Source organism: Chlamydotis macqueenii, chromosome 6 (assembly GCF_036417535.1).
Source record: "Chlamydotis macqueenii isolate bChlMac1 chromosome 6, bChlMac1.mat, whole genome shotgun sequence".
In the NCBI taxonomy this organism is placed as follows: Eukaryota; Metazoa; Chordata; class Aves; order Otidiformes; family Otididae; genus Chlamydotis; species Chlamydotis macqueenii.
This window is the reverse complement of record NC_141561.1, coordinates 8,062,887-8,081,258: the sequence shown is the minus strand read 5'-3', so window position 1 is coordinate 8,081,258 and position 18,372 is coordinate 8,062,887. Positions and strand designations below refer to the sequence as shown.

At 40.4% G+C, this 18,372-nt stretch overlaps 1 protein-coding gene across 1 annotated transcript in view; it reads right to left on the bottom strand.

The window, feature by feature from the left end:
• Positions 1-18,372, bottom strand: part of NCKAP5 (NCK associated protein 5) — a 398,473-nt gene that overhangs the window by 247,775 nt on the left and 132,326 nt on the right. The window contains exon 3 of the mRNA XM_086751339.1: positions 9,994-10,071. Coding sequence (XP_086607465.1) covers positions 9,994-10,071 — 78 coding nt within the window. The remainder of the gene's footprint in view (positions 1-9,993; positions 10,072-18,372) is intronic.

The following is an 18,372-nucleotide window of genomic DNA, read 5'->3' as shown; positions in this document are numbered from 1 at the left end:
AGCTATGATGTAACACTGGATTTTCAGATACTCCACGTAAAGGTTACTAGCACTGAATGCTAGCGGTGTTCCAAAACCCTGTTAAACATGAGTATGGTAAAAATCGCATCTACTGACGTCATTTATAGAAACAGTTGCTCTTTCAGCCTGACACCGGACACTGTTCAGTGAGACCTGGGGCAGCGCTGCCCTTTTGGGGACTTCGATTCAAATATCGGGACAATCGCCCGTGCATCTGGGCAGAGTGCCAGGCAGGCTCTTACACAAAAAGCCGTGCAATAGGAGCTGACGGGGACACCGCTGAGCGCCCTGCGCTGGCAGAATAAATCACTTCATGGATCAGCTGCTGGAGGAGAGGTTCCAGAATTAACTGGTCGCCGGTAACCATGCTGGTATTTCCCAGTACAGACTGGCAAGCAGGACTACAGGAAGATGAGCAGTCTGGCTGCTGCCTTGTGCTGATGTCTGTTATCGTCAGCTCCTGCCGCTGATGATTACGTTCAGCCTAAATAGGATTCCTTACAAGTTTTCTCTTGATTTCAATGGAAATTTATAATTTAGATCCTGCATGGGAATTCTGAGTATCTTCAGAATTAGCTGAAGACAGGGTCAAGTGCTGCCAGTTGCACATTTCCACATTGCAGAAGAGAACTGAAAGGAAATCCTGGCATTCCTGTCACTGGGAGAAGGACAGCACTTGGCCGTTTTTTTCAAGCATTTGTAACAGTGTTGTTAGAGAAAAGGAGTAGAGGGATTGCGAGTGCTTACAACTTTTGATCTGTGTTTCTGGACCAGTCTCTCCCAGGGCTCTGCAGGAAGATAGGTTCTTCCTTTGCGTTTGATCTCTCTTCCCCAGCCGGGAAGAGTGGAAGATCGTAAAAATACAGGAAGCCTTACAGGAACCGCGCCGTACCGTACGGACTTGTTTCTCTCAAAAGGGCTTAAGAGGCTCTCAACTTGCCTGGCAGAGGACTAAGAATCTGCTGAATGAAAAACAATATTGGTTTTATTATGGCATTATCAGGAACTGAACTGGGAAGAATTTGAGAGGTAGCATCAAACCTCCTCCAGTATCGGGCAGTACAAGGGCGTGCCTGTTCTGGCACCACGCTGAAGCAGACAGGCTTATTCCTCTGCCGTCTTTAAAGGCGCTACATAAATTACAGCAAACTAAATATCCTGCAAAAGCTGGTATCTCCTTACTGCTAAGCATTTGCTGGAGATTAATCTATTTTTCTACTTTTTGCTTATTTAAGCTACACTTTCTAGACTCTGCTTAGCTAATCAAGTGGTAATAAAACTAAGAGGTCTGTATTTTGCAAGCTTTTATTCATTTTTGAAAATCGCAGGGGAATATCTACATAAGCAAGAGTTTGCAAATTCTGAGCTATGCTGATTTAAGTAGGAAAAAATATGCTCAGGTCTTTAATATCTGATGAATGCTGCCTTATATTTGAATCCTTATCCCCAGTGGAACCTGTTACAATAATGTTTATACAGCTTTATGCTATAAATGCCTGATGTTTTTCCTACAGCAGAATATGTTGGAATTTACTCCTGATTACAAAAAAGTAACATGCAAATGGGCCATATCTCAGAATATGGGTTGCTATAGACATAACTACGCCCTTTTATTAACAAATAAAGCAATGGAAAATATAATCTGTCAACATAAAAAGAGCTTTGTACAGCAGGCAGAATTGATAGGAAGCACACCCTGGATCTCCTGCAACGCGTGTGAACGGCAAGCCAGCCAAATCCTACAGAATTAAAGGAAACTTTCAGACAGCCGTGAAGTACCTCCCCAGGCTCTTGAGTACAGTCTCTCCTGAGTACAGGCAGTGTTAGAGCTAAGCAGGAGATCAGGTGAGCCTCCTGGATAAGGGCAGCTACAGATCTACGCTCCGCTTCTGCAGAACGACACTCCCGTGCGTATGGATCTGCAGCGGCCAAGCGCACACAAAGCCCGACACAGATGACAGTGATGGATCAGCACACGGTTAACATCGAGTAGCAGGAAGAGGTGATGTCACAGCAATATTTTGGTTGCACAGGTGTCCTGCTTTCAACTCGAGCAGTGTTTGTCCTGTAACAGGCCCAGCCAGATGACACAGGTATCTACGTCCATGGTTTTCTCTATATTAAAAAACTTGGTGCCAGCACAGCAACACCGATATACTTTAAAATAAACTGCCTCAAGAGAACAGGCTAGGGCCCTTCTCCCCATCTCCCCTTGCCAATACCCATCCCCTGACAGAGGAGATCGTTTACACGGACTTTTATTCTGTGGAGTGACAAGGGCCAAGGATGGGAGTTGGAGAGGACACTTCCAAAGACAGGTCTCCTCTTCCACGCCTCATCGTGCTATGAACCGCAGTCACAAGAAAACACTCTTCCGTCACACAGCATAGGATAAGATTGTCACCAAGCTTGCGTTAGGCCATAAAACCTTTGAAAGATTCAAGCAGTGATGTGGGAACTTCATTCCCCAGACAGGAGTGAACAGGCTGACAACACACAGTGCTGTGAGGTGAGAAATACAACCTTATTATTGACACACTGAACTGGAACACAGCAAAACTCCGGCTCAGACACAGATCTCTTGTATAAGCTCCATTACTTAGTATATTCACAAATTTATTTTCCTCTGTAAAAAGGGAATTATGTTATTTCTTGTTTCATCCTTGGGGCTGAGGAGATGAAAACCATTTCTCACTTCGTGTGGAACAATGAGGCCTTGTTCTCACTTGGGGGTCTTAAAGTCTCGCTTTAATGTAATTTAGAAAAAATAAAAATGGTTGAGCATTACAGAATGAAATAGAAATGCTAAGCTTGATTATTTAACTTCTCTTTCATGAGTGAAACTGATTTACAGGGAAAGGTGCTAACCTGACTTTATATACATTTTCTCACTGGCCTCTTCTACATCTGCCATCAGCACTGCCCTGTTTGTAGACTTTATTAGCGAAACAGTGACGTACCATTCCTCTAAAAAGAATGAATTCATAAATTCTCCATTTCTCCTTCCTTAAACCCACCACCCCCTCTAAAACGCTGTCTCACAGCCTGTGTCTGTGCACCACTCATTTCTATAATACATTTTGACATCCTGTTTTTATAACAGCCCAAATTCTCATTTGTTGCCTTGATGTAAATCCATGGGTTTTCCTCTGCCAAATAGAAAACAGAGGCTCCGTGTAAAGATATGGTTGTTCAGTCTTAGAGAAGACTTCAGGGCAATGTCACTGTTACTCATAGGAATTATTCTTTGCTCTGTGGATAATTCCAATAAAATCACTGGGATTATCTGAGGAGTGAAATATGATTCAAAATGAATAAGCATGGCTGTGCCTAGACGTTAGTGGAAGACTAAATTCAGCACCAACTAATCAAAAGAGAATACAGAGAAGCTGCCGTTTGGCAGCCTAAAAAGGACTAGATAATCTCTGAGCAATAACATATAATTGTGTATTCATTTCTTGTGGATTGTTACGTTGATGTGTTATTTGGATTCGTATCTGAAAACCGGGGTACCGTTTCGGATGAGTAGGTGGGCTGACGTTTACCCACACGGCCGATCCTTTTGGGTCGGCCCGTGTTTCCCCCGCACGGCGATGCAGCGGCCGTGCCGCGCGTGAGCGGCGTGCCCGCTACCCGAACCACGGCGTACCCGTCGGGAGACACAGCCAACAGACCCGCCACGCGCACTTCGCTTCAGAAAAAAATAGCTGAAAGCGTTTTTTTTCCCCTAGCCTTAAATAGCCACCAAATAATATGTGTATCTGCATGCACAAAAGATTTTGTTCATATTAAAAAACCTAAAACAAACAGAGAACTGTGCCAAGATTATACATTTCATTTCCCAGCATACAAATGAGGATCTAATTTACTCTGGCTGTTCATGCATTTTGCTTTTAACAAACATCCATATGTCAAATAGACCTTCCACGTACTTCCCTGCTGGAGTTTTTTTCCTTTCAACTTGGTGGGGAACATTTGTGATCCTTCTTCTACTAAATATATCTAAAGAATATATTTTTGCTCAAGGCCTTCTATTTTTTAATTTGAGAGAAACAAATCAATTCACGGCTCTGGCAGTCTCGCTATTAAGACAAGCGTACATCTGTGCAAAAATACCCCAATCCCTTAATTAATTACAGAGTGTTATTAACATTTTCAGATTTAACATTGCTTCATTTATTTAATGTTATAAACACGACCATATGAAGTTACTTTTTAAAGCCCACTTTTCCATCTTTTGTGCGCGGCTTTAAAATCTGGGTAGTGTAGCATAGATATGGAGATATTTGCTTGTATCAAAATTATTTTATATTCAGATGGTTCCAAATCCTTTATGTAATTACTTCGATAACTTAGGCTTGACACTTCACTCCTGACCCACACAGCACTGATGGCCAGTGTTAATGGGAGTTTTCCTCGAGTAACGGAAAAAGGCTGAGAGTCATATTCTTGAAAATGAACACTTGTTATGAATGTATAATGCCAAAATCGTCACAGGTCATATTTCTCATATACCACAGCACATAAAATTGAGCTTAATTTTAAGTCATCTTAGGAAATACTTCACAAAAATCTGCCCAATGGGAGTTACAATGACTCACTGTTGAAGGATATTTACTTACTGATCAGGTAAAGAGTTGCACATAAAATGACTATCAACTTTCATCAGTTGAGGTCAGTTATTTTATATTGCTAATTAGTGGAACTGGTAAATTCTGAGCAGCTGTAAACTTTTTAAAGATGTTTATTTTACTTTGTTTAAAAGACAGTGATTGTCTTGAACATTGAAAAAATTATACTCAAATATGCAATTCTTCACTGCAACTTGCAACAAGTGTTCTAGAGGCTGCCCAGTCTTGGTTACAATTCAGTATTTACAGTGGACTTACAGAATCCATAAGGTTCATTTGTAATATTTAACCTGTTCTCTCTTACTTTTCTGTGATCCCATTAAAAATATGATTTATAAGGCAAACAGTAAAACACTTGCTTTTCTGTATACTCATTATTCACACTACTCTCATCCAGTTCAGTCATGAAAAAGTATCGTTAACAAGCGTGGTGTGAGATGGGCATTGTACCGGGGCGTCAAAGGAAGCGAGCGGGTTTCATTCACAGATAATACAATGGGACTGCTTTTTGTGGCCTCTGACTACATCTGCACTGCTCACTGAACCATCCAAATTTACACTCAGCTAAAGAAAAGCACATTTGGCCAAAAATAAGATACATTTTTAATTGGTATCCTAATGCGCATATTGAAATACTAATCCTTGGTAGAAATGTGTATCTGAAGCAGTATTGTCAACTCTGTTAAGGGAACTTGGTAGCCTTCTATGATTTTAGCTACATCTTTGTGTGATTTTTTTTTTCACACGTAAAGTCACAAATCAGAAGGCCCAGCTTTAGAGAGACATATATACTGTTACAATGTTCGCTGGAAACATCTGAGTACCTGTGGTGACTGAATGACTCCAAACTGCCAAACCCCGTTCTGCTCCGCCTCGGCCAGTCTCATCTACAAACACTGGAAACTGAAAGGAATCCATCAGTGTTTTCATGGATTTCGCAATTTTATCATCTATATTCACTCCTATATCCAGCAGTGTTGTAAAGATGTAGCAAAAAAACCCACTATCACTCCCCCCTAAAAACCCAGCAAAACAAAACACTGAGAAAGAGATGCGAGGCAGGTGTTTGTGGCTAACAGCACAAAACACCTTTTTCCTGGCCTTATCCACTGGTGACAAGATGAGTGGACTGAATATCAAGAAGCAAAGAAGAAGGAAGCCTTATGCTTTTAAAAACCGCACCACACCAAACCAAACGAAACCAAACCACACCAAACCTATCCAATCTCTGCCTGCTGATCATGGGCTACAACAACAATTTCCAAACACAGTCTATAACTCACATTAGCATTGTAGACCAGAGGCAACTTCTGTTAACACAAACTTCTAAAAAGGGTCAAAATGGGGTTTCAGCCCCAAGACCTGGCTGCTTTGACCTTAATTCCACCCAGGCCAAGTTGCTGAGCCCTGACAAGAACAAGACAGTTGTGCAGAGCATGACCTTATTTAGCTGGGGCAGCATTTGTGGGTTTTTCACAGCCTTCATTACTGTAATATCATACACCGGGTTTTTCATTTGTTTGCCATGCAACTTATTCCCCTAAGATTAGTCCTTTTCTAGTCAAGCAGTTTAAAGCTAATCACAGTTGTTATTTTAATCTGTGCTCACCATTAAGAATTTTTGCAGAGCTATTTTGCTTCTTAGCAATTACGGTCTCCCAATGGAAGTTTATGATTACAGCAAAAGCAACCTGTTTAATGCTTGGCACCTCTTTCGTGTACAAGCCTTAAACCCAGGAGCGTAGAAGCATGCTAATGCTGGTGATGAAAGTATAGCAAATATATTTAACAAACTCTGTTTTTAAAATACAGCGTTGGGAGAAATGCCATGTGGTCCTCATGTACATTTGTGGTGTTCCCCCCCCACCCCGCCCCGTGTTTATCGTTAATGTAATAAGGTGCTGCCAATCCTTCATTCATTTTATGATTGTCATGTCTGAAATGCAGGATATCCTCATGCTTTCACCAAGACAGATGAAAGGTTTGGTCCCGGTTCCAGTAGCACTAATACTAAAATTCCCTTGAAAGGTCTTAATAACAGGGTCTGCCCCTTGCATACTTAGAGAAGCATCCTATGCTGAAATAGGAATTCTTTCTTCTGTTAAGAGAACTGCTAATTGTTGCCACTGATCTATGTGTCAAGGCGTAAAAACTACAATCTGCTGACAGGGTCAATTAGCAAAGTCCAGGAGAAAATTTCTGCTCCTCATGTTGATTGTCCACGTGATTCTGCCATAAAAATTATACATACAATACACATTAGCTGAATTAGAGCATTAAATGACCATGTGAGAAACAACACTGCAGGGAGATCTCCCTCCCCTGACCCAGTTCTGCCCTATTTAAAGTTATTTCCAGACAGGGTAGGGCAGAGAAGTCAAAAATAAACCCGTGTTCCGGTTCAAGCTGATACAGTGAGACACACAATCATCCCCAGTGATAAATGGCGGTGATTTATATCGACAGGGGTCAAATCTGTCTCACATTGGATAAATTTATTTTGTTCAAACTTCAGAAATGGGAGAACCACTGACAATTCAAATATGCTATCATTTTCATTATTCTTCATGTGTAAAATATTGTAAAATCTTCAGTATAAGAAAAACCATGTTTAAAAAGTCTGCGTCTTCACATACTAGTGAGCTACCTTCAGTCATTGTTGTAAAAGTTTTCAAGAACAGAACATCTGAAGCTGGGCTAGAGGTCTATTTTAGTAGAAAGCCATAAAACGTGACCTAACCATAGTCAGTTCTCCTGGGACGGCAATTACAGCAATAAATGTTCCACAGCAGATGCTAATGCCATGTATAAACAGTCATCCTCTAAAATGAAAAGGAATTTTTGCCCCCACATGTCTTTGAGGGGCTCATTGTACGTGTGGAAATGTAAAGGAAATGTAAAATTGATATGCGCACCATGACATCAGCTTTAGTCTCCTCTGTCTAAGCCTGGCCGCTATAAATCTGTCCCGCCTGTGAGTAACGCTGAAGGAGCTAAACGGTCAGAATTTGTGTCTGTCCTTTTTATTAGCTCGCCTAGAGTAAAGTCGGGGTTATTGGTCAATGTCAGGTTCAGCGCCCAGTGACCCACTGGGTTAAAATCGTGGTCGTCACAAATCAAGAGCATAATGAAGTCTGAGAAGAGGGCTCCGCTGATTTATTAGGACATCTGTCTGGCATAGACAGCCTTGTACTGCTCCTGCGTAGTGCCAGCTATTAGCATAATCCTCACCATGAAACATCTTAGAGACTTAAAAGAGAGAAATAAAGTGTTCAAAGAAGACCGGCAAAACTAGAAGGCTTTATCTTGTAGTGCTCATTGTAAGTCTTAACTTTTTGTGCCAATCCCCCATAAAAATAATATTAAAAATAAATTAATATAAAAAATAAATTAGTCTTCCATTTTCCAAAACCACCAAATTTTCAGAATGCACCTGAATATCTATTCATAGTAAAATAAAGTCACTACCCCTGCTACTTTTCAAAGACTTTTTCATCATTTAATTTTTTATTATTCATTTATATTTAACCACTGTAGTGCCATCCACACATAATATTACCACCTTCGTTCTCACAGAAGTAATCTCCCAAATTCTGTAATCTTAAATTTTAACTTCATTTTTTTTGTGTGACAAATATTTTGTCTACTTTTAAAAGAAAGCAGGAGTTCTACACAAACTTTCTGAGTTTTGCCTATAAATAAGAGTAAGTTCATATAACAAATGCCGTGTGCTGTAAATGCTGTAATATCTACTTCATATCCTTTAGGCCAAGAAGTTTGTGAGATGCATACCAACTAGTACAGTCATGTACAAAGCTACTTTTTTTTGTACATGAGAGGCATTCAACTGAAAAATCAGACAGATCGTTATTTCTTCCTTGATCAGAACTAAGGTGAAATAGGTTTCAATCTGTGAAGCTTAAATTATTCCCTGAAGATTACTTTATATTTGACTATGTATTAATAAAGATTTTCACCGCTCATATGCCTTCAGAAAAAAAAAAGTTAAATATTGCATTTAAGAAAAACCTATGGCTATGAATGTTGAATGACTTTCATCGCTGGTATTATGCCATTTCCTCCATATTAAATGTTATCCCAGATAGGAATTTATCTAGTAACTATAAAAATATGAGATAGTGAGTAGTTAATAAATAGATACTGAATATTTTGAAAATACAAAGTACAAGAAAATACTGCAAAGTGCTGTCATGCAGATCTTTTTAGACCAGCTGTGATAATAACAATTTTATGCAGTGAAAAGTCTGGAAGAATTAATTTTTAAATGATCAAGAGATAATTAACTCATTAAGAGTATAAGACTTCTGAGGCTTCTGGAGATTAGGTAATTTCTTGGCTAGCTTTACCATTTCGTATCAGAACAGCCCTGAAACAACAGCTAGAGAACAGTACTGCTGAAATACAATGAAGATCTATGGCATTTTTGCCGTCATGTCACGGTGATGAATGACGCTTGATAAATTTTGGAAAGATGCAAAGAATGCGCAACCTCTTGTCCTACCTAATGAAGGCATCAACAGTAACATAGCAGCAAAACCAGTGCAGTACAACTGTAATAAAATTGCTGTTGTAAACTGGGTCTGGAGTGAGGTGAGCACCTTTTTTTGAGAGCTGACACCTCCTCCGGTGAGCAGATGACATTTACTAGACCAGACGAATGCAAGGAGGTTTGCAAGGTCCTCTGGCCATCTTAGCAGAGGCACATGGAGTCTGAGGAGATCTTCAGAAGTGCTCATGCAGGTATCACATTTGCTGTACAGCGGAGTAGAAACGCCCATCAGCTGCACGCTGGCATGTGGAAATCACTGCTTTGTTAAACCACAGTTAACTCTGGGCAGCCTGCGCAGGGCAATATGAGCAGAGAGGAAATGGAAATTCTGCACTACCACGAGTACTGCAAAATTTTAAAACTGAGTTTATTTTCATTTTGAAACTCTTAATTTCTCTTAGTGCTCTGCTGATCTTTTGGCTACAGTTTCTGTGCCATTCAATGAAAGCACTTATAGTCAAGAATATAAGACCATTTCACAAATTCAGTCCAATTAAGAGAATCTGAAGTAGAGTTAGCACCCACTGCTTAGAAAACTTAATGTGAGGAAACCCGTGCGTGTGCATAACTGCCCTGATTAGCAAAGGCGAGACTCAGCTCGTGTGCGATGCCCTACTTGCTCCCTTAGGTATGATTTGCTAGTCTGCAAAGAATTAAAAAGTGTAGAAACAGAATACCCAACCATTTATTTGAACTCAGTAATGAAAACTATGAAATGCAGTCTTTTTTTTCCAAAATAGCAACATAAATAAATTTGTATGCGCATAGTACTTGCCTCCATAAATTCCAGCGTTGTTCTTCCAGCTGAGTCACTAAATGTTCTATGTATTTGTTTGAATCCATATATTCCTAAATTAAAAAAAAATATTAAAAGGTTAGTTTTACAATTTGTAGAATTTTGAGTAAAGGACAGTCAGGGTCAGTTGTGGAGTCCACTTTCATTTTGCATCCAAGGTTATCCCATGTACACAGAAATCACAATGATGTAAAAATCTAGATTAAAGCCAAATTTGGATTCATACCAAGTGAACAGGGCAGTAGCCCAATATGCTTTTCAGATATTATTTGAAGGGAAGACAAAAGGTGGTGAGGATATGCAAGCAGCACAAATAAATTAGAGCACATGTAAATACATATCCATATTGTAAATCCAGAATTATCTTCCCTGGATCCAGATTGAAAAATAACTTCTCAACAGTGCAATGACTGTTTTGGTGCATATTTTGTTTACTTTAGGTATAAATCAAAGCAAACTGAATATTTGACTCAAATATTTATTTCATGGATGGTATGAAAAATGTTACAGCACGTACCCCATTTGTAAACGAAACCGTAACTCAGCTCCTATGGCATTTTCCAGTTCAACTTTTGCAGATGCTATAACTGCCAACATCAGCTATATGAAAGCTACTGTATTTGTGTCTAGGCAGAATTTCTGATAAATAATCATGATCAGATGAACAATTCGGATTTTTTTTTCTTATTGAACCCTATTCTTTAAACTCAATGCAAAGAGATGATGTTTATTCTCAGTAGAGGAATACATCAGTAATGGAAATATACCACTTCATTTCCAGGAGGGAGGCAACTTCAGTGTTACTTACATAAAATATTTCAGAATGAACCCACAGAATAACATGTGATAGAAGCTGATATATTCGTATGACAGCGGTACCAACACAGCCACATTACTATTATTCTGAAAGCCTATCAGTAATAATATAACTCTCTTGAAATATCTCGCCAAAGCAAAAATATCTTTCAAACCTCATCCTTCAGGAAATAAAAAGTATTGGAATACTATACAAAAAGAATCCATCTTCACTTTCTGGAGACAAAAGCTCTGCTTTTATAGCTCCACTGGTTTAGCTTTGGGCTCATCACAAAACCACTTTGTGGGAGTCTTTTTTTGTATTAGCAGTTGTTTCTTTAGTATTATTATTTATTTTGTGTACAAATATGGATTTTTGTTGCAAAGTAGTTGGTTCTTCTGAGCCATTTATCTTCAGGACCAGGAATATGAGACAGCTACCACAGGGATGTACATCATCATGTCTTCTCAAGGTGAAGATAAATGTTGGCTGATTTTAATGATCATAATTTATCTATAAATGTACATTTTTATTTTTCAGGACTGGAGTTGTTCTAAGTGATTCTATGTTTCTGTCCACAGAATTATTTTCTTTTTCTGACTGAGGGAGAGAGAGAGACTTGTTCCTCAAAGGCTGTTGTGGCACAAAGAAATGGTCCCTGGCACGGACGGGAAGGAAGAGTAAGACGCTGCTCCGGAGGAGCCTCTGCAAATGCATCTCAGCTGTGTCCTGTCCGAACTGCCTTGCTTGAAAACCTATGGTTATTGTGAAACTTTCCATTAAACTCTGTGGTTGCCCCAAGCTGAATTTTTTAATCTAACTGCTGTAGATAGATGTATCTTGTAGATGTAACTTTCAGAAAACATTAAATAATGTAAATCCTGAGGAATGCAATGAACTTCAGTGGCATGAATATAGCTGTTACACCAGAGCTGTTTGGATGAGATGCTGGCTTCAGCATCAGCTGTTCCTCTCCCTGTTACTCGACTGAGTTCAATTTTACTTGGAGTACACCATGTCAGTTAAGCAGCAAGCGGCTTCTAAGCCAATACAAATTGTCCCATAATGCACATACATTACAATTTAGAAAAATTATACTGTATAATGATGATTAGTTGCAGCACCAAGTTCTTTACAACAAGCTGCCTTTTCTTTTTACTTAATATTTTTTACTACATTGAACCTGGTATAAATTAGTATTAATACCTTTATATCTTTTTAATGTAATATTAAACAATATTCCTGATTTATTCATCAGTGCACTTTGCCCTACAGGCAAGGATAGGATCAGCAGATTTATTCAGCATAATTCCACCATGATAATATAAAAAAACTCATTCTGAAGCAATTTTCTCAAAAATATTGCCTAGAAATAAAGACAATGGGGAAAAGGAAAGCAATGTGTTTATCCTGCATGCCTGCTGCCTTAATGTTAAGTCTTTCCTGTGGCAAATCAGAAATATTATTCTATTTCTCTTTGAAGACCCGCAACTCCGGAGTATGTAATCAGTCAGTGTGCAAAAGTGGGGTAGAAAAACCAACCATGATTTGATAGAAACATTGTGATTAGCAGTACCTCCTTTCTTCTATGCTGCTATGGTACAGTCATGTGCCAGCCCAGTCCAAAGCAAGCCATCTGCCTCAGACAAGGTCTCTATTCCGAAGCCCAGGTTTGTGCTCTTTTCCATTATCTGCTATCCCAGTAAGCCAAATTCTGCACACCCTGGGTCAAAACTCAGTGTTATCATTTTGTGAACATGAAGCAAATAGCAAACAGTCATTTGAGATTTAGAGCAACTCTGTGATTTAGAATAACTTGGCACATTCAGTGAAAGCATAAAATCTGAGAAAAACCCCATAGTAATCACACTTGTTTACAAGGACTGTATATACAACTCAGTAAAGTACCATAATTTTTCAGTACCCAATAGATCACACTGAGAGGAGTAATACAAATATTCTGTAGCTTCCTTGGAGCTCTGTCATATGAATGCTTGCACCCGGTAGGCTTTGAGTAGCATGGCCAACTGTCGAGTCTGAAAAATTACACAGAGCATCATTTTCTGATGTAAGTGTATGACTTCAGGAGTTTGCATTATTGGAAGGAGGATCCAAGTGACCCACACACAGGTATGAAAAATACCTTTTCCTTGTGGAAACAGAGACAAGATCCAATAACTGAGTAAGGATAAGAATCATTTATGTAGACACGACTGGCGCTTATACTAGATACTAATAAGACAGATCAATCAAATAGGAGAGAAAGTCTGTGAAAGAACAGCGGCCCCAGGGTTTCAAAAGTGGCTTACAATTCTGCCTGCTCCCTCTCCAAGGCTGAACACTGAGCACCTGCAAAGCAGAAGGGGGTAAGGCTGTGTAAGGCCAAGGCCACGTTTCCGAAATTAGGCAGCGTTTTTAATGTGAAGTTGGAGGCTCCAAATTAGTGTACTTTAATAAATCTGTTGATGCTATATAGCAACTGTGCTGGTCCTGGAATTGCCATCCGTACTGTTATTCACAATTGGACTACACCTTGGCAGCCTGAGCCATCCTGGCTCTGCTTCGAGTCCCACCCCAACCTCCAGTGCTTCCTCCCAACCTGCAAGATTACTGAGGAGTCCATAATTTAAAAAACAAAATAAATAATCCTTTTCAGAATAATGGGTGAAACTTGTCCCATTTCTTCTCAATTAGCCAGCTTCCAGCCAGGAGAATGTCACTCCTCCATCTTGCCTCCTGTGATGGCATAATTACACTGTTTTAAGGAAAAAAAAATGTCTATAATATGTTTAAACGCAGTAGAAAATCTTTCTAACAGCTGTGTAGATTCTGGCATCCAGGAGGAGTGGTATGCAAATGTCACATACCAGCTCATCCAATTTAGAGAGCACTAGAGAATTGCTTTACCAAAATTGTCAGTGTTTTGAGAAGAAGCACAAGCCTACAAATATACAAAAATATGCTTTTTGACAGAACTAAATATCTAGCTTTGCAATGCTTAATTGTTTTGCTATTTCTTTCTCTTTTCCTTGTTAGCCACATGGCTGTCAGGAAAAAAAAGGGAAGAGAAAGGAAATTAAGCGCCTCCACTGAGGCCCGGGATCCACTGCTCGGTATTTTGGTTGGTTACGTGGGTATTTGTTCTGGCATATCCATGTTGTTGTGCTGGGCAGGGTATCAAAAATCATACAGCACAGAGAACATTTTCCCATCCATTGTTACAGAGCAAACCCTTAGGGCAACCTCGGGCTTATAGCACAGGAGTCCCTCGCTGGCAGCCGGAGGTGATAAATTTAAGCTAAAGGAATAGCACGTAGTCTCTCCCTCTCTTAAGGAACTTGCACAGCTTGGTATCAAAGAGAGTTTAATGAGCTTAGCAATATGTGAAAAGGATTAAGGATGCAGTCGTTGATCCAGCAAATCACTTGATTACGTACTTAATTCAATAGGGCTACTCATGTGCTCCAAGTTCAGCACGTGCTTCGGGGCCTGTACTGGGCAGCGGTCGCTGGGAGGTGGGTGGCGTTGCGGTGGGATGGGCCTGTCCCACGGCGATGACACCCCGGTTCCCGCACCTCTGCCTCCCAAACCCACAGACTCCAACCGGGAGCGTGGGGACACGGCGGCTGCTTCCCCGGCGCTGAACAAGCTCCCAGCTCAGGAGCTGGGCTCGCAGCTGAGATGCCGGAGTTGTGCAAAGAACAGGGAAATGTGGATAAAGCCTAGGCCAGCTCTCATCTTCCTGCAGACCAGCTTTGAAACAAGGCTGGGAGGTCAAAGTCATGGACGTCGGCACGGCTTTGAGCTCTTGTGCTTCACAGAGGAGGATGTTTGTTGTCGAGGAGTAGAGAAAAACGGGAATGAGCAACCTGATAAACGCACAGACGAGTTCCAGCAAGTATCTGCAGCCATCCAGCCCTGGAGACGGGGAACCACAGGGAGAGCCCGCAGTCATCTCTTACAATGCAGAAAGTCGTACTTTCGCGAGGAAAGGTTATTAGAAATCAAACAACAACAAAGCTGTCTGTGGCCAAACAGCAGACTGTTGCAATTAGGAAATGATGTTAGCAAAGCAAAGAGTGGATGGGACTGACCTGTGAGGGGAGATCTGAGCTGTTACACGAAGCGCAGAGACACCAGTTGTCTTTGAAGGATCTTGGAAGAGTGCCCTGGGGTAAAGCTTTAGATCTAGGCAGAGCGCCTCCAGAGAATATTATAACTTTTGTAAAATATTTATTTTTGTTATCATCCTGCCGCATAAACCTTTGATAGAAAATGGGCTTTTTTCCCACAGCCCAAGAGGATATATATACATGTATTCTTGTCTGGACTATGGTTTTTGCATGTCTGAAAGCGTTGTAATTGAGGATTTGAGTGAGCTGTCTGTTATACAACGTTAGTCAGCTGCACACTAAAAATAAATCAGGTATAAAAAAAAAGATAAAACCTCTTTGCATTAGGTATTTTTGTCACTCCCTTTAATACTACACCTGGCTAGACTGCTCACCTTTGGTGCTAAATGGCAATAAAGGCTAAACTGTGCAGCTTAAGAAAAGCAGATCTTTTAAAACTGCCACTATTGCTGATTTATTATTTTCCCACCTGATTTCAACATGTTATTTTAATTGCCAGTTTTATTAACAACTGGCATGAAAGTGTACATTTGGAGCCACTGCAATGGAGCAGCAGGCTGGCAAGAGCCCTCATGCACACACTGTGGAATTACACCATTATGGTAAACCCAGTAATGATTATTTTAATAAATATGTTGAGCAAATTTCTTAATTGTTCAAAATCACTTAAGCCTCAGTGAACAGTTCATATTACATCTCAGCTGCAGTGATTAAAACTGATTTAGCGACTCATCTGAAGCCAGTTGTTTTCATGAAAAAGCAGCTGGTTTTTCCTCCTGCTGCTGCTTGGCTGCCGCTTTGCACCCTATTCAATGGCACTATCCACAGAGGACAGCAGAGTTTAATAAAGCCTGAAACAGCACGGGCTCATTAGCTAATGGACAGATTCTGCACCCTGTGCACTCTGAATACTGGGATGCAGAGGCAGCTTGCAGAGGAACGCTATCCAGATTCGCAGCTGGCATCCGGAGCTTCGCTGCATTTGAATTTTTGCCAGTTTGTCCCCCAAGAAGTACAAGCTCTGGGATAACAACGTGGGTCCTCTGCTACTCAGTGACACCTAATGTTCCTGTTCTTCCCACACAGGAGAATGCTGCAGTTTTATGTTCTCTTCCACCAGTTTATAAAACCTTCTTTTTTCCAGTGAGACATTTTCTACAAGGAAATCTCACGGCTCAGACAGGCATGTGCTGGAGGGATGCACGATGGACTAATATCCTGCAAGGGCTCTTCCCTGACTTAGCAAACCGTAGTTGGAAAGTGAAGAACAGATTTGGTGAAAACCACTGCCACCATTCAGATTTCCAGGTGCTTGACTGGTGTGGGTTGCTCACCCTTTAAGGACTATAGTGATTTTACGTGTCAGTTAACAACCTGACATGAAGGATAAATCATAGCAGGTAGCAATAGCAATGATGCTGGACTTAAATTCTAGAAAAGAAAAAGCTAAAAAGTTGACCTAATTGAGGTTAATTACATTAAAGTAGATTTGCAGTAAATCAGGGAAGTGTCTTGGTACTGAGGATTAAGGAAAGAATCCCAGAGCTTCCCAGCTGCTATCCCGTGATGCTAAGGAGTGAAACTAAAAAGACAAAAATACATGTTTCAGCTTTCCAAAGGGAAGACTGATGACAGATGCAGGCAGAAAAAATAGCAGAGCATTTTTCAGCTGGACTAAATCAGTCTGGCTTTGCTGAATTCAACCTTTTTTTTTTCTTATATGAGTGCTATAATCTCATAGGATGCCGCAAAATTCATAGTAATACAATATTGTATCTCCCTTGTAAGACCTGCCTGCTGTCTTCTAGCGAGAACATGCAGCTTCAGTTCAAAGGTACAGGATTTCTCAGTGTCCCAGTTCCTCACCAAACCCAGATGACTCAGCAGAGGCCACAGCAACCCGTGCAACGTCACCTGGAGGCTGCACGTCTGTAACCCACACCATTAGGATCGAGGTTAAAATGGTGAAGAAGCTCCAGCAGCAGCCCGCCTTTTCCCACCACCTAGAAAATCTCTGGCAGTGGTAAAACCAACATACTGCATCTCACATCAGTTTAGTACTCTGCCCCTTATTTTCAAAGCAGTTCATGGTTTAAGCACCAGCTAGGTTAAAAGACAAATGTCAATTTATAAAACAGTGTGACAGCCGTCCTCTTCCAGGGCAGTGAAACAGAGCCCAAGATAAAGTAGGTGAGTGCTAGGATAAATTCCAAAGATCAAACAGGTAGATGAAAATAATATTTTACAGAAAACGGGCTGATTTCAAACTGGGATTCATTAAAAAAATCTGCTTATTTGACAGACTGGATTTTTTTTTCGAAATATGATAGGCTATAAAATAAGATTGTGGGGAGTAAAGTCAGAAACCAAGAAGATGGATGAAATACAAGAGGAAGGGATAACTAGAACCAGAAAGGACACCAGGAGTGAGTAAATACAGTGAACACAGCTAGAACCCAACATTGTTTTTGTACAAATACCTTTTACTCCAAAATTTTAGATTCTTTGGGCCTAAAAGTCTCTATGCAAATAACAGGCTATGGAAATTTTGTCATTCTGCTAAATACTGAGCAAATTATTCTGTATAAGTGAAGGAAATTGGACATTCTGTTCAGCAGGCAAATCCATGCTATTTTTAGCTGATTTTCTTTTCCTGAAAGAAGTATAAATCAGTAAAAGCAAATACAAAGCATTAACTGGAATTTACTAGAATTATCTTGAAATAGAAAAGTGTGAATTTATTAGGCATCCTCTAAGTCACGGAGCTTTTAACACTGCTTCACAGCTTCACTGAACAGCATGTCAGGGGTACACACTGTTACTGCAGGAAAAAACCCAAGATCTTATAGAAGTGTGTCCTACAGCATCAACAGGTAGATGCCCTTGGTTTGTATTTGGGGACAAATCAGGAGATCCTTTTAGGAATCAGCCTGCCTAAAGGCCGAGTGACCTTGGATACCCATCTATGCTGAGCGTAGCTCACGGTGAGAGAAGTTCAAGCAGACTGGTCAGGGTCCGATCCTGAGCAGCAGGAACTGCAGCAGATGCAGATGATGGTGCAAATTATGGGCTGCCCTCACCTGCACTAGTCCCAGAGGACGGAAAAGCACCGAGAACTCTTCGAGCTTCTAAACTTCCAAAAAAAATCAACTATTTTTACCTCAGCACATGGAAAGCTCTTGTCCTCGGTCAGTATAAAACCCCTCTATATAGTGAAATACAAAATGAACATACAAAGTGGAGCTTAGCACAGTGGTACACATGACAGTTCCCGGTTGTACAAAGTTACTGGTGACCATGTGTAAGTTAAGGAGGTGTCAGAGCGACAGAAATGTTTGTATCTCGTAATTTCCACAAGCGAAAAGGCATTGGTGTTATTTAGGGCAATAGGAATTTGCTATATAGCTAAACCACACATTCAGAGT